General features: G+C 37.8%; 1 protein-coding gene and 1 long non-coding RNA gene across 3 annotated transcripts in view; both read right to left on the reverse strand.

Moving 5' to 3' along the window:
- Nucleotides 1–16126, reverse strand: part of LOC132659276 (uncharacterized) — a 652410-nt gene that overhangs the window by 24701 nt on the left and 611583 nt on the right. The gene's annotated exons all lie outside the window — the stretch shown is intronic.
- Nucleotides 1–16126, reverse strand: part of C1H1orf141 (chromosome 1 C1orf141 homolog) — a 55692-nt gene that overhangs the window by 8585 nt on the left and 30981 nt on the right. For both annotated transcript variants that reach the window (XM_012171585.5, XM_012171450.5), the window contains exons 5-7: nt 9074–9141; nt 6018–6157; nt 1076–1229 (exon numbers count right to left, since the gene is read on the reverse strand). In XM_012171585.5, the coding sequence (XP_012026975.1) occupies nt 1076–1229; nt 6018–6157; nt 9074–9141 (362 nt within the window). The remainder of the gene's footprint in view (nt 1–1075; nt 1230–6017; nt 6158–9073; nt 9142–16126) is intronic.

The raw sequence follows: 16126 nt of genomic DNA on the forward strand, positions 1-16126 counted from the left end.
TGTATTGAAGGTAGATTCTTTACCACCGAGCCACCAGGGAATCCCAATGTATCCTTGCTGCTGCTGCTGCTGCTGCTGCTGCTAAGTCGCTTCAGTCATGTCCGACTCTGTGCGACCCCATAGATGGCAGCCTACTAGGCTCCTCAGTCCCTGGGATTCTCCAGGCGAGAACACTGGAGTGGGCTGCCATTTCCTTCTCCAATGCATAAAAGTGAAAAGTGAAAGTGAAGTTGCTCAGTCGTGTCTGACTCTTTGCATGACACCATGGACTATAGACTACCAGGCTCCTCCGTCCGTGGGATTTTCCAGGCAAGAGTACTGGAGTGGGTTGCTATTGCCTTTAGGTAGAGGCAAAAACTCGCTTTATCAGCTTCCCTTAGGGTTAGGGCATAGGCATGTGCCCTAGGCTCTGCCACTTGGATACACTAAAGACAGTCTTCAGTTCAGAAAAAGCAAGCACTGTGAAAAGCAGGCATTGCAAAAACTATTCTAGTGAGGCTGGTGGTAGATATAGCTAGCTGAAAGGCAGCAGTGGGCAAAGATCTTGGAAGCAGTGTCTACTGCCCAGCATCAGAACTGTAAACTTCTTTTGTCTGTGACGAGAGCATGGGCCCCAGTAGAGCAAGCTGCGGCGGTAACAGGGTGAGTCCTGATTGGATAGCTTTCCAGCCATATTGTCTGTCCAGCATTCCTAAAGACTCTGAGCTACCAAATCAGCTTTAATAAATTGCTTCTTCTGGTTGAAATAGAATAGATTGATAGAAAAGTGAAATATAATCAAGCCATTTAAAAAAACACCATCTTTGTTTTATATTTCTTTTATAATCAAGAAAATTTGATAAATCCTTCATAAAAGAAAAACACAAAACTTTTAGCTGGTGCCAAGGAATTCCCTGGTTTGGAATGGGGGTTCTAAAAAGAATATTAAGAATCCATGTTGTTGTCATTTCAGAATATGAAGCCAAGAGGTAAGAAGAATTTATCAAAGATTCTGGTCACTAGGATACGATACGTCTACAAGAAGTAATGATACATAATTTTACTGAACAGTAGTATAAATAGATGTTTTTATTACCGTGTGAGAAGTTACTGTCTTTACCAGACTAACGTCGATTATCTTGGCATCCGGCTTTATCAGTTCATCCTCAAAGCACAATGGCAGCAGGCTTTTGTGTCTTACTGAATACTCATTTAGTTGATCATTTCTGATGGATTCATTTTCTTTTGTACTAAAATCATTGAAGTCAGAAGAAGATTTTATTTTGAAAATGAGTAAAAGTTCAGCATGAATGTTTATAGGACTGGTTTCAGCTTATCACTTCTTGTCTACCTATCCCATTCCTCAAAATAACTGCTGCTAACATCTCCCTCAGACCCCCCTGCCATACTCTCAACCTGATAAGACCATCATTTGTTGCTTGGTTTGTGTTGGAAAAAGCAAAAGCAGGGGTGGAAGCAAGACAATAATACGTGTGCCTCTTTGGTTTCTGAGTGGGGAGGAAGTACATTATGTAGGTTGAGGAGACCAGCAAAGGAAGACAGGTATATTTGCTACATCTTTTGTTGAGATTCTGGGACAATAGTTCTTTTCCAGGAGCTTCCTGCCAACACAGGGTCACCTTAGCTTTATTATCAGGATAAAATGATGTGGTCAGGCAGAGAGAAGATATAGCTTTCATTCCAGATCTCCATGGGTCCACAAGTGACATGAACACTCAGATTAGGCTTGACAACAAGCTTACTATCACAGTGGTAAGCCACAGCAAAGGCCTCCCTGGGGTGAGGTATAAATAGACAGTCTAAGAACAGATGAAGATACAACAGAAACTCACTGAGTTCTACTGTTCTAATGAGATCTGAGAGTGGACCCTATCTAAGTTCAGAGAGAATAGGCTGTAAGTTCATGAACCACAAGTGTCAGTAGCCACAGAACCTCTAGAAATGAGGTCAGCAGTCCAAAGGCACTGACCAAGATCGTTGGCCAAATACCTTTTTCTCAATATCACAAAGTCCAGTGAGTCCCTCACTCAAATACCATCACAGAAAGAAACAGAGGAGCTGTTTTAAACCTAAAGTGGCTGTTGGCTGTGAATTTTTGCTCCAATAATTCTGAGTGACCAACCAGTTCAAGTGATTCCCTAGGTGTTGTTGTTTTTTTTTTTTTTTTCCAGTTTTAGCTGAAATTTTAAAAGATTTTCATAAAAGGTAGATATGTATATGGTATTTACAAAACATTTTGTATAAAATATTTTACATTGAAAAATAACATGCAAAGTACTTGGTTTCATGCTTGATCTATAGTAGCTATTTAGTAAAAACAAGTAAACAAAATAGAACTGGCTAAGACAGATCAAACATAAAACAGAGCTTGGAGATTTTTTTGAAGAAAGGCATTCCTGAATTTGCAAATCTCTCTAATATGTAAACACATCATTAGTCAGTGACAGTGAAAGCTGCTCAGTCGTGTCCAACTCTTTGTGACCCCAATGAACTATATAGTCCATGGAATTCTCCAGGCCAGAATACTGGATTGGGTAGCCGTTCCTTTCCTCAGGGGATCTTCCCAATGCAGGGATTGAACCCAGGTCTCCCACTTTACAGGCTGATTCTTTACCAGCTGAGCCACCAGGGAAGCCCAGGAGGAAGCCTCAGATGGTTAAATACTTGGTACAGAGAGAGGTCATTTAGCGTATGCAAACAGTCAGATCTTGCCACCTGGCATGAATAAAGTGTCCAAGATTGAACTCTTCCAAATATGACTGCTGGCCACTCTAGCATTTCTCTACTTTCTTAAATATGTTCCCAGACACACATGCTGTAAGCAGTAAATTCAGCTTTTTCTCTTGCTCTCACGTAGCTTGTATTCTATGCAATGTTTCCCTATCTTTTCCACATAGTGACGTTTTAGTTAATACTCTTTGTTCAGTACACTGGGATAAACACTTGAGGACACTCATAGCTTGGCTACCATAGAGCCACCTGAGCAATCTTTAAGTGCCTTAAGTATTTCAGCACACCTATAACTCTGAGCACAACAAATTGCCACAGTATATTAAAGTCAGTTCATTCAGTCTGTTCTGTTTTCTTCTTTGCACCAATTATCTCCATGTTGGATATCTTTTTTTCTTCTGTTAATATACTATCTTGTCTAATCAATCATATTTTTATTCTTTCATATTGCATCGCATGCGATTTTCCTAAACTTGCTCTTTAGATCCACAGGTTGGCTTACTCCATGTTCATTCTACTCCACTACTTTTAATATATCTGTCAGTTCTGCATCATCACTACCTATTTCCTTAAAAATATCCTGAACTCTGATAGCACCATTTCAAACTCAGAAATTATCTTTTGTATTTTCAAATCTTATTTCATAGGATCTTTATTTTCTTTGATTTCTTGAGCACATGAAGCAATTATTGTCTAACTCTTCTCCCATTTCATGGGTTACAATTCTGTCAAAATGTAGCCATTAGCCATATTTTAAATGATTTCCTTTGTTTGTTGCAGAATTGTTGATAGGGGCCATGTTTTGTTTTGATTTTTTTTCATCTACTTTAATCTGGCCTTGTTATCATCCCCTGAATAATAGGGGTACATTTTCTTGGGATGTTCTCCCTGTTCACCTGAGTATTATTAAATTCTCTCCTTAAAAATTACCAGGTAAATCCAGATAGTTTTACTTCACGTTATCAGTTTGGGCATTCAGCTGTCTGAATAAACTGGTGAAGGAGGCGGAGCCCTGAAAAATCATGAGGAAATTTTCCTGTGCTCTGTATGTTTTGTGAAACCTCTTCAATGACTCTGATATGGTAGTAGTGGTGGGTTCTCTGTCCATGCACAGGTGAGGGGCCACTGAGTTCTAGGTTTTTACCTCTCTCTTGGGGTACACAACTCAGTTCGGTGAGGAATTCAATCAAAGGATGGCTGCATGGCTCTTGGACTGTTGGATGGGGACATTTTTATTTTTTTAGATAGTAGCTAAGTGGCTATTACTCACGCTTGCAAAGATGATTCCTAAAAAATTGTATCTGGTCTCTTCTGTTACCAATCCTCCTTTCAAGACCTTGTTCCTCCAAGTTAGGAGGTTTTCTCCCTAACTGAAAACATCTAAAGGTATCTTAAAAATACTGCTAACACAGACTTGGAGTGCTGTGATTAGCAGTGAGGAAAGGGATCCCAAAGGGGAAGATTTCCCATATTCATATGTTTCATCATTGTTCATAAACCTTTTTCTTTGAGTGTGTGTGTGTGTGTGTGTGTGTGTGTGGTAGGAGTGGGAACTGAGTAGGGGAATGATGCTTAACAGAAGTATTTTCAGAATATTTTCTACTGGCTCCTTCAATATTCCCCCCCTCCTTTTTTATAGAACAGGAATTGTGCATTGACTTCTGTAGTCTTTTCAGACTTTTATATATAATACATAGCAGATTTTCTTTGAGTTTGAGATAAACTGTCCTAGTTTCAAGTAAATGAATTTTTCTTCTCTATTTTTCTTCTTTTTGTTACTTTAGCCAGGATAAACCTGTATGTAGGTTGCCAACTTTCCCAGAAGTCTTAATTTGGAACTTTGATAAAAGAATACAACACTTCTTCTGTAGAGAGATGCAAGAAATTTCATAAAGGGAAATTTGATCTGCTGAAAGAGTAGAACAGTCTGCCACTGCTGTTAGGAACACTTCAGAGAGAATGTGATATCTCAGTAGGATCTTAAAGGATAAGTGGTAAACAGAGGATTGCCTACTTAAGACTTCCCCCCTCACCACTTTTTTTGTTTGTTTTGCTAACAGAACTCTGATACTATTCATTTTTCTCCAAGCAACCCTATACTTCAAGGGAAGTTGGGCTCCTTCCTAAATCAATAGAATGAATCTTGAATACTCTAAGGCTGTGCTTTTCAAAATGTAACCTACAACCCATCAATTTAGATACTAAATCAATTCAGCATCTCCCGATCAACATATTAAAAAGTAGAAGAGAGTGTGTCACATAGATCCTTAGCAGTAACTATTCAAAGCACTAAAATACTGCAATCAATTTCAACTAGTAGAAAGACAAATAATTAGGGATCTATGAATCTGAATCTTCTGCTCCATAGATAAAGACATCAATCTTTGTAATATAAAAAGTATTAATATTTCATACTGTGGATCATACTAAAAGCAGATAATGATTTATTGGGTTTTAGTTTTTATTTTTAAAAACTTTTTATTTTGTATTGGGGGTAGAGCCAATTAACTATGTTGTGATAGCTTCAGGTTAACAGTGAAGGGACTCAGCCACATGTATACATGTATCCATTCTTCCCCAAACTCCCTGATTTATTGGTTTTTAGGTATGGGTGCATGAAGATTTTCTAGCCAAGAAGACACCAGAGGAGGTCTTCTGGAGGGCGTTGGAGAGCATTTTCCTCATTCTTACAAAAGGGTCAGAGAGCTTATGTCTTTTTCATTGGGTGTTGTTTCCAGTTTTGTTGAATAGTAGTCACCATCTTATATGGCAAGGCTGTAGGACATTTTATATTTATAAGATATAGACATCTTATCTAGCAAGGCTAGAAGGACAGACTACTTGGTGAGACAATTGAGGGAGGATTGAGAAGCTGCATATGAGATGACATCACTAAATACCTGAGTTAACCTGGAGCTGCCTTACTGATGGACTTCTTGCTATCTGAGACAATTCAAGATAAACAGGACTCTATCAGGTGGAGAAGTATGTTCTAAGCATAGAGAATAGAATGGGTCAAATCACAGCGATTGGAACAGACTATTTCTTCATTGTGATTAGAATCAGTAAAGGACAGAATACGTGGCTGGAAAGATATTATATGTTATACTCAGGAATCTAGCCTTTACCATTTTTGTAATAGTCTTCAGATGTTATTAAGCAGAAAAATAATGTGTTATATGATTAGACCCTGCTATTTCTTGGTTAAAGGTTTCTTAATGTTTATATCTTAAAGTTAGATGCAGTCAAGTTTCAGTTATTTCAGTATAAACACACAGTATCTATACCTGTAATTAGAGTCTTCTTCCTTCTTATATGCATTAGACTGATTGCTGGGTACAGAAGAAAAGACTGTGGAACACAATGTTCTTCTACGCAAGTGTCTATGCTGTGAATATAATTCCTGGAAGGGCTTAGCATATTCTGTCTACACATGAAGAAAAGGAGAAACTATTTTAGAAATTATTTTTCCATGTCTATATTGATAAATAATTTTTACTTGATTATTCACATTTGATATATTTAACTATGATAACAAATAGCTGTATGTACTAAGTTGCTTCAGTCTGTCCAACTCTTTGTAACCCCATGGACTGTAGCCAGCCATGCTCCTCTGTCTATGGAGTTTTTCAGGCAAGAATATGGAGTGGGTTGCCATTTCCTATTCCAGGGGATCTTCCTGACCCAGAGATCGAACTTGTGTCTCCTAAGTCTTCTGCATTAGCAGGCGGATTCTTTACCACTTAGCCAGCTGGGATATATATACATATTTGAATAGTGCTGGGCATTCTCAAGTACTATATAGATTTTTACTATTATTATTATTTGCCACAAGAAAAAAGAAAGGCAACTAGGAATTCCAGAAAAAGTACACAAGACAGTCAAGGTCTAAACATAAGGGAAACTAATGGCATTATTTTTAGTACCTGATGGAGAATAAGAAAAGAGAGCCTATTGTGTTTACATTGTACTCAATGAGAAGAAACAGTCCTAGCACATTACTTTATTCCACAATAAACAATTTTAAAATTATAATAATAAGTGCTGATTATAGTATTTTTAGTTTTAGAATTAACCTACAGGCAAAATATAAAGGCTTAATCAGAGTTTAAAAATGAATATAATCATTAACCTCAAAATATAAGAATAAATAGACACTTGACCTAGGGAAGATGATGTGGAGGAAAGGCTAAAACTGCTAAGATCTTTCATGTGATGTGCAAGAGGAATCAGGAGTTATTGATTATAGTTAATAGGAAAGAAGAACATATTTAGATATACTATTTCAAGGTACAAAAGTTAAAATAGAAGAAGCAGAAAAGTAACTATCATAGATCCAAAAGAGAAAAGAGGGAGAGAGGTGAGATGTAGAGCAGCATAAATAAGCTAATTCAAATTTCTGTCTTTGATTATGTAGTAAACACTGCTTAAAGTGAAGTTGCTCAGTCGTGTCTGACTCTTTGCAACCCCATGGACTATAGCCTACCAGGCTTCTCCATCCATGGGATTTTCCAGGCAAGGGTACTTGAGTGGATTGCCATTTCCTTCTCCAGGGGATCTTCCTGACCCAGGAATCGAACCCGGGTCTCCTGCATTGCAGGCAGACGCTTTACCCTCTGAGCCACCGGGGAAGCCCCAATACTGCTTTAAATTGGTAAATAAAAAAATAGCAGTAGAAGCTCATTCTTTAGAATTATAGTTAATCATAAGAGGAATTGAAACCGCCAAAGATTAAACTTGATTGCTTCTGCAAAGAGGAAATTAGAACAGGAAGAATGGGTGGAAGGACTTAGTGCTCTTGTTAGCCACATGTCAATAAGGATAAAACTAATAATCCAGACACTGTATTTTATCAATATTTTTTAAAATTATAAAAAGCACTAACTATCCAACAAAATGATAATTTGCTATTAATTATGGTGCAAAGTATGTATTTCTTCATGTTTCATTCTCCATATTTGCAATAAATTGTGTTAATAATAATTAACACCTAAGAGAATCTTAGGTGTTAATTGATGACTCTTTGATGGTTCTCTGTATTAACTTCTCTTTCTAATAAAACCTGAATGATTTCCAGGCATGCTCAATGGCCACTTTACAGGATGCCTGTGTACCTCTGCTCAAGCAGTCAGCGAGAGTCAATAGTGTTGTTACTACAGACCTAGAGGACACACTTGGGGCTGCCAAGAGGGAGAGGTGTGGGGGAGGGATGAATTGGGAGTTTGGGCTTAGCAAATGCAAACTATTATATGTAGGTTAGGGCTTCCTAGGTGGTTCAGTGGGTAAAGAATCTGTCTACAATACAGGAGAGGTGGGTTCCATCCCTGGGTCAGGAAGATCCCCTTGAAGAGGGAATGGCAACCCACTCCAGTATTCTTGCCTGGAGAATCCCAAGGACAGAGAAGCCTGGCAGGCTACAGTGCATAGGTTCACAAACTGTCAGTCACAACTGAAGCAAATAAGCATGCAAGCACCCACATATGTAGACTGGATAACACCAAAGTCCTACTGTGTGGCACAGAGAACCATATTCAATATCTTGTGATAAACCGTAATGCAAAAGAATATGAAAAAGAATGTATATGTATGTATAACCGAATCACTTGGTTATACAGCAGCAATTAACACAACATTGAAAACAAACTATACTTCAGTAAAACAAATTAAAAAAAAATTTTCCCAATAGAATTGTTTCTAAACCTAATATAATCACCATTATTATAATTATATGAGCTAAATAACTATAACAAAAATGGTCTTGGCTGCATATCAAAAGGTTAACAAATGGATATATATTTTCACATTATAAATTAAAATAGTTATGTATGTATAGTTTTCTATGAGGCCCTGTCTTAACAGACTTTATGATAAATGCTAGTACTTCACACATTCAATAAATACTTTTTACTGTATTGCCTGTACAACAAATATATTATTTTCTTTATTATTTCCATATTTAAAGTTTTACATAATGTAAGAGGTGAAATCATTTAAAATTTTGTCCTTCTGAATCTTAAAATTTATTTGAATTTCAGATTTGTAGAAAAATGCATGAAACTATTAGAGATAATCTGTATTTCTATTAAATAACTGTAAGTACTGCATTTGGGAGAATGGCATTCTAACATGTATACTATCATGTAAGAATTGAATTGCCAGTCTATGTCTGACGCAGGATACAGCATGTTTGGGGCTGGTGCATGGGGATGACCCACAGAGATGTTATGGGGAGGGAGGTGGGAGGGGGGTTCATGTTTGGGAACACATGTAAGAATTAAAGATTTTAAAATTAAAATAAATAAATAAATAAATAAATAACTGTAAGTATACAAATTAAACCTACCTCAGGTATATCCTTAAGATAATGAAAAGATCTAATAGATCTTGATTTTAGATATTCTTCTGCTGGCTCTAAAGAAACAAATCCAAACATAAATGATATTTCTATATTATTAGATTACTTCTAATTTAACTCAACAAACCATTTTCTCTACTTGTAAATTTTTTTGGAAATGGAGTTTGTTAGAGCTAAATATATTCTAGAATAATTTGCGTTTAAAACAAATTTCTATTAGCAGAATATAACTTTCAGTTACTTACTGTTACATAATAAAGCTCTATTTTCTTAGAAAAAACTGATTTCTAAATAAATGATCTCTTGGAAATGAACAGAGATCATTCTGTTGTTTTTGAGATTGCGTCCAAGTACTGCATTTCGGACTCTTTTGTTGACCATGATGGCTACTCCATTTCTTCTAAGGGATTCCTGCTCACAATAGTAGATATGAGAGTCATCTGAGTTAAATTCACCATTCCAGTCCATTTTAGTTCACTGATTCCTAGAATGTCAACATTCACTCTTGCCGTCTCCTGTTTGACCACTTCCAATTTGCGTTGATCATGGACCTAACATTCCAGGTTCCTATGCAATATTGCTTTTTACAGCATCTGACCTTACTTCTATCCCCAGTAGCATCCACAACTGGGTATTCTTTTTGCTTTTGCTCCATCCCTTCATTCTTTCTGGAGTTATTTCTCCACTGATCTCCTGTAGCGTATTGGGCACCTACTGACCTGGGGAGATCCTCTTTCAGTATCCTATCATTTTGCCTTTTCATACTGTTCATGGGATTCTCAAGGCAAGAATACTGAAGTGGTTTGCCATTCCCTTCTCCAGTGGACCACATTCTGTCAGACCTCCACCATGATTCATCCATCTTGGGTGGCCCCACACAGCATGGTTTATTTAACTTCTATGCAGAGTACATCATGAGAAATGCTGGGCTGGAAGAAGTACAAGCTGGAATCAAGATTTCTGGGAGAAATATCAATAACCTCAAATATGCAGATGATACCACCCTTATGGCAGAAAGTGAAGAGGAACTAAAAAGCCTCTTGATGAAAGTGAAAGAGGAGAGTGAAAAAGTTGGCTTAAAGCTCAACATTCAGAAAACGAAGATCATGGCAACTGGTCCCATCAGTTCATGAGAAATAGATGGGGAAACACTGTCAGACTTTACTTTGGGGGGCTCCAAAATCACTGCAGATGATGATTGTAGCCATGAAATTAAAAGACGCTTATTCCTTGGAAAGAAAGTTATGACCAACCTAGATAGCATATTCAAAAGCAGAGACATTACTTTGCCAACAAAGGTCCGTCTAGTCAAGGTTATGGTTTCTCCAGTGGTCATAAATGGAAATGAGAGTTGGACTGTGAAGAAAGCTGAGCATCGAAGAATTGATGCTTTTGAACTGTGGTGCTAGAGAAGACTCTTGAGAGTCCCTTGGACTGCAAGGAGATCCAACCAGTCCATCCTAATGGAGATCAGTCCTGGGTGTTCATTGGAAGGACTGATGCTGAGGCTGCAATTCCAATACTTTGGCTACCTCATGCGAAGAGTTGACTCATTGAAAAAGACCCTGATGCTGGGAGGGATTGGGGGCATGAGGAGAAGGGGACGACAGAGGATGAGATGGCTGGATGGCATCACTGACTCGATGGACATGAGTTTGAGTGAACTCCAGGAGTTGGTGATGGACAGGGAGGCCTGGCGTGCTGCAATTCATGGGGTTGCAAAGAGTCAGACACGACTGAGCGACTGGACTGAACTGAAGAGATAAGGGTAGAATGCCCGTGATGAGATTAATGTTCTCCCTCCACCATGTGAGAATAAAGCAAGAAGGTGACTATCTGAAAACCAAAAAGGTTCTCACCAGACCGGACTCTACTGGCACCCTGATCTGAAACTTCCATCCTCCAGAACTGTGAGAAATAAACATTTGTTGTTTTAAGTCTCTCAGTTTACAGTAGTCTGCTATAGTAGCCTGAATAAAGAGAGAATTGGGGACTGAGAGATACTGTAACAAATACCAAAAAATATAAAAGCACCTTTGGAACTGGCTAGTGGGGTAGAGGTTGAAACAGTTCTGAGGTGCATCCTTCAGTTCAGTTGCTCAGTCATGTCCGACTCTTTGTGACCCCATGAATCACAGCACACCAGGCCTCCCTGTCCATCACCAACTCCCAGAGTTCACTCAGACTCGCGTCCATTGAGTCAGTGATGCCATCCAGCCGTCTCATCCTCAGTCGTCCCCTTCTCCTCCTGCCCCCAAATCCCTCCCAGCATCCAAGTCTTTTTCAATGAGTCAACTCTTCGCATGAGGTGTCCGAAGTACTGGAGCTTCAGCTTTAGCATCATTCCTTCCAAAGAAATCCCAGGGCTGATCTCCTTCAGAATGGACTGGTTGGATCTCCTTGCAGTCCAAGGGACTCTCAAGAGTCTTCTCCAACACCACAGTTCAAAAGCATCAATTCTTCGGCGCTCAGCCTTCTTCACAGTCCAACTCTCACATCCATACTAGAAGAAGCCAATACATCCGTGAAGAGATTTTAAAGGCAATTCTGGTAAGAAATCAGAAAGAGAGAAGAGAGCTGTAGAGAAGGCTTCCATTTTTAGTAGAAAATACATGAATTACCAACCGCAGAAATGTTGGTAGAAATACGGATGGTAAAGGCCATTCTGACGGGTCTTAGACAGAAATGAGGAACACTGGAGAAAAGGAAATCTTTGTTAAAAAGTGGCAAAGAACTCGGCTGAATTATGTTTATATTGTAGTTTTTTGTGGAACGTAGAGCTTGTGAGTGATGAAATTGGATAGCTGAGATTTCTAAGCAAAGTGTTAAATAGGAGTCTTGGTTTCTCCTGGCTGCCTGAAGTAAAATGGAAGACAAGAGAAATGAACTGAAGGCAAAATTGTTAAGCAAAAGGAACCAGAACTTACAGATTTAGAAAATTCTCATATTACAAAAGTGAGAAAGCATGCTCAAAAGAGAACATTAAGGATGTGGTGCACATCTGATAGTTAAGGAGATTAGCATGGGGTGAAACATGGACCTGATCAGATATCCCAGCAAAGACACGGCCAGTTTGAAATGAAAGGGATAAAGACAGGATAAAATGAAGGAAGGCTGTCAGACTTCTTGGCTTTTACAAGATAGGACCACAGAGCAATCCACTGCAAATATATGTTGTTCCTTAAGACAAGGGAAGAAAGATTATGAAGGTGACTCAGAGATCATCAGGCCAGCCTCAGTTTCTGCCTGCCAAACCCTTGGGAGGAGGCCAACACTCCCACTAGATAAAGTCCTGGGGATAGAATTCTGGCCTACCAGAGTCCCAGTGGGGTAGTGGGAGAGATGCGACCCTCCTCTACCCAGCAGAGTTTTGAGAGCAGGACCTCTGCCCTGGTTGCTCAGGAAAGCAGAGCATGAACCCAAAGAGGATTATTCTTGAGCCTTAGTATCTCAAAGTTTGTCTCAGTGGGTTTCAAACTTTTTTTGGATCCAACACCCCTTTCTTTTTTCCTATTTCTCCCTTTTGGTTTGAGAATGTCTATCCCATTCCTGTCCCATCTTGTATTTTGGAAGCACATAATTTGTTTGATTCCACAGGTTCAAGCTGGAGAGGATTTTCCCTTAGGAGCAATCATACTGAGTCTCCCCACAGCTGATTTAGAAGATATTTAGGTGAGACTTTGGACTTCAGTAATAACACAAAACTCAGTATGGCAGTAAAATAATTAACATGTTCTAAGATTCTTTTCTTGTTCAGAAGGAGGGTAACACTATAGCTTGAAAGGATGAACACTGTAATTTCTAGGATAATCATTTACAGAATAGAAAATGAGTATATAATTTCCAAATTAGTAAAGGAGAAAAGTTGAAATTATAAAAACTCAGTCCTAAATAAGACATAAGAGGACCAAAAAAGAATCAACAAGAGAGACAGAAAGAACAAAATAAGATGGCAGATTTAAATCCAAAGATATGAGTAGTTACATTAAGTGCAAATGGACTAAGTGCTCCATTTCAAAACCAAAGATTACAGAGTAGATTTAAAAATCTAACAATTTGATGTTTACAAGAGATGTCTCTTATATAAGAGATAGATCATAATGTTACAGAAATCATGGTAACAAGATGATGGAAAAGGTATATCGTGTAAATTTTAGCCAAAAGAAAGCAGGGGTAACTATAGTGATTTTTGATAATAAGATAATCTCTTCATAATTTTAAAAGATTCAATTCACTAGAAATATGTAATAATTCTAAAATTTTATACAATTAATAAGACAGCCAAAATAATATTAAAGATCTTTAAAGCAAAATTTGATAACACTACAAGGAAAAGTCAATAAGTCTGAAACTTCTTGGCAACTGACAGAACAAGCAAGCAGAAAAATCACTAAGAATATAGAAGAGTTGAAAAATACAATGAAGAAATTTGACCTAAAAGACATATATAGAAAACTGCACCCAATAGCTGCAGAATATATATTATTTTCAAGCACATACTGAACATTTCCAACAATTGACCATGTACTGGGTGAAAATGCAAGTGTTAACTAATTACGCAGGACTGAAATTCTATGGAGTATATCCTCAAACTGCAGTGTAATTGTGCTGAAAACCAAAAGATAATTAGAAAAGCCTCTTATAACCAAAAGATAATTAGAAAAGCCTCATATATTTTGAATTAAGATATAACTTCTAAATAACTAATGGGTCAGAAGAAGAAATCATAATGGAAAACAAAAAAATCATGATACTATTGAAGAACAAGGTGGGAAGACTTGCTTTATCTGATATTAAGGGTTATTTTAAGCTATAGAAATTAATGTTGTATGGTATTGATATTGAAATGGATAAATAATTTAATGAAACAGAATAAGAGCTCCAGAACAGAGTCCAGAGCATTAGGGAAAGAATAACCTTTATAATATCATGCTGGGATAGCTGGGTATTCACAAGAACAAAAACTAAAATTGACCCTTGGGATGTGCGTGCATGCTCAGTTGTATTTGACTCTTTGCAACCCCCTGGATTGTGGCCTGCTAGGCTCTTTTGTCCATGGGATTTCCCAGGCAAGAATACTGGAATGGGTTGCCATTTCCTCTTCCAGGGTATCTTCTTGACCCAGTGACTGGACCCAGTGATTAAACCTGTGTCTCTTGCATCTCCTGCATTGGTAGGCATATTCTTTACTACTGTACCACCTGGGATTCCAGATTTGACCTTTACTTCACTCAAAATGTAATTCCAGGTAGACTTTAGACTTGAAGGTAAAAGTGGCAAAAGATATTCAGGACCACAAAGTAGGAAAAGATTTCTTTGATATGGAACAAAAAGTACTTATCAAACAGAGAAAGATTTTGTATTTTTGACCTTATTAAAGTAGAAGAATTTCTGCTCAGGAAAAAGATAACATAAAGAGAAAGAAAAGAAAACTCACAGAAAAGATGAATATATTCACAATACACAAAACCAATATATTTTCTATATTCTCAAATCTTCTATAAAGAAATTTTATTATGTTCCAAAAAAAAAAAACAACAACAAAGAATGAGTTAAAAGAGTATATTTAAAATTCAAGGAGAAAAGAGCAAAAGGCTAAATTTAAAATAAGCTAAAACTTGGATGATTTCCAAAAGCATAAATCCAATTTGTCAATAGTTTATGAAAAAATTTTCAAACTTATTACTAGTCACAGAAATGCAAATAAACCATAATGGTATACTATTAAATACCTAGTAGATTGCTAAAATGAAAAACTGGCAATTTCAAGTGTTAGAAAGCAGGACAAAAAGAACCCTCACAAACCTGATGAGAACATAAGTTGGTAAAAACACTTACCATCATCCAATATATGATGGAAAGTAGTCATCATCTATTGTTGAAGATAAGCATCACTGGTAATGTAAACTCTGGATATACACTCTCAAGAAACTTTTACACAAATGCAGCAAGGATACATAAAACAATATTCATTTCAGCATTGCAATGACAAAGTAAATCCCCAAATTTCAAGAGTGACATGGATAAACAGTGATGTAGTTGTGCAATGGAATACTTAACAACAATGAAAATGAAAGAACTATACCTCCACACAACAAGGTGAATGAATGTTACAAACAATGCTAAGAAGAAAGAAAAAGAAAATACAAATGAATGCATATGGCATGATTACAGTTATCAGGTAGTTAGAATAGGAAACAGGAGTCCAAAATGGCGGTGGCTAAAAGACAAGGAGGGGAAAGGCCTGCGAAAATAGAACAAAAGAAGGTCCGAGGACCGGAGTGAGGACTTCAGATAGAACAAATAGCACTCCTGGCTGGCCCAATTTGCATAGGGCAGGCCCAGGAGGAGGAAAAAACATAAAAGGAGGAGCTCTCCGCACGCACTCTCTCCCTCCCTCTCCCTCTCTCTCCCTCTTCGTCTCCCTCCCTCTCCCTCCTTCTCTCTCTCTTTCTTTCCCTCCCCCGAGTGCTGGCGTGCTCCTCCACTCTCTTCTCTTCCGCGTCTTTGGGTTGGCATGCCCTCATGCTTCGAGGATGGATTCTCCTGCTATCTTCTACATAAAATAGAGCTGTAACACTGATTTGTCTAAGAGCTATAACATAGTTTGTCCAAGACCCGAGAGCTGTGACAAGCCGAGGGCTTTAATGTCCGTCACTTCAAGTTTTTGTTGTGGCGAGACAGACCCGAGAAGAATACACTCGCCTGACACATTCATGTACAGTAAAAACCAAGCAAACTATATTTTGTAGAGATTCAAAAAACAGATGGTAAAAATGTAAAGAAAAGGAAGTGATGACCACAGAAATCAAGACAGTAGTGAACCCCCAGGGACAAGGAAGGCAAAAGGGATTTGGAAAAGGTCAAATGGTTTTATGGAATGTTGGCAATGGTCTATTTCTTGACTTGCAATATGGTTATATAGGTGTTTGTTTTTATAATTGATTGTTATACTGAATATTTTATGCTATATTCACTTTTTATAATGTATGCTATTTTATAACTTAAAATGGTTTAACAAAAAAAGAAGGAAATTGATTA

The sequence above is a fragment of the Ovis aries genome, chromosome 1 (genome assembly GCF_016772045.2).
Source record: "Ovis aries strain OAR_USU_Benz2616 breed Rambouillet chromosome 1, ARS-UI_Ramb_v3.0, whole genome shotgun sequence".
Lineage (NCBI taxonomy): Eukaryota > Metazoa > Chordata > Mammalia > Artiodactyla > Bovidae > Ovis > Ovis aries.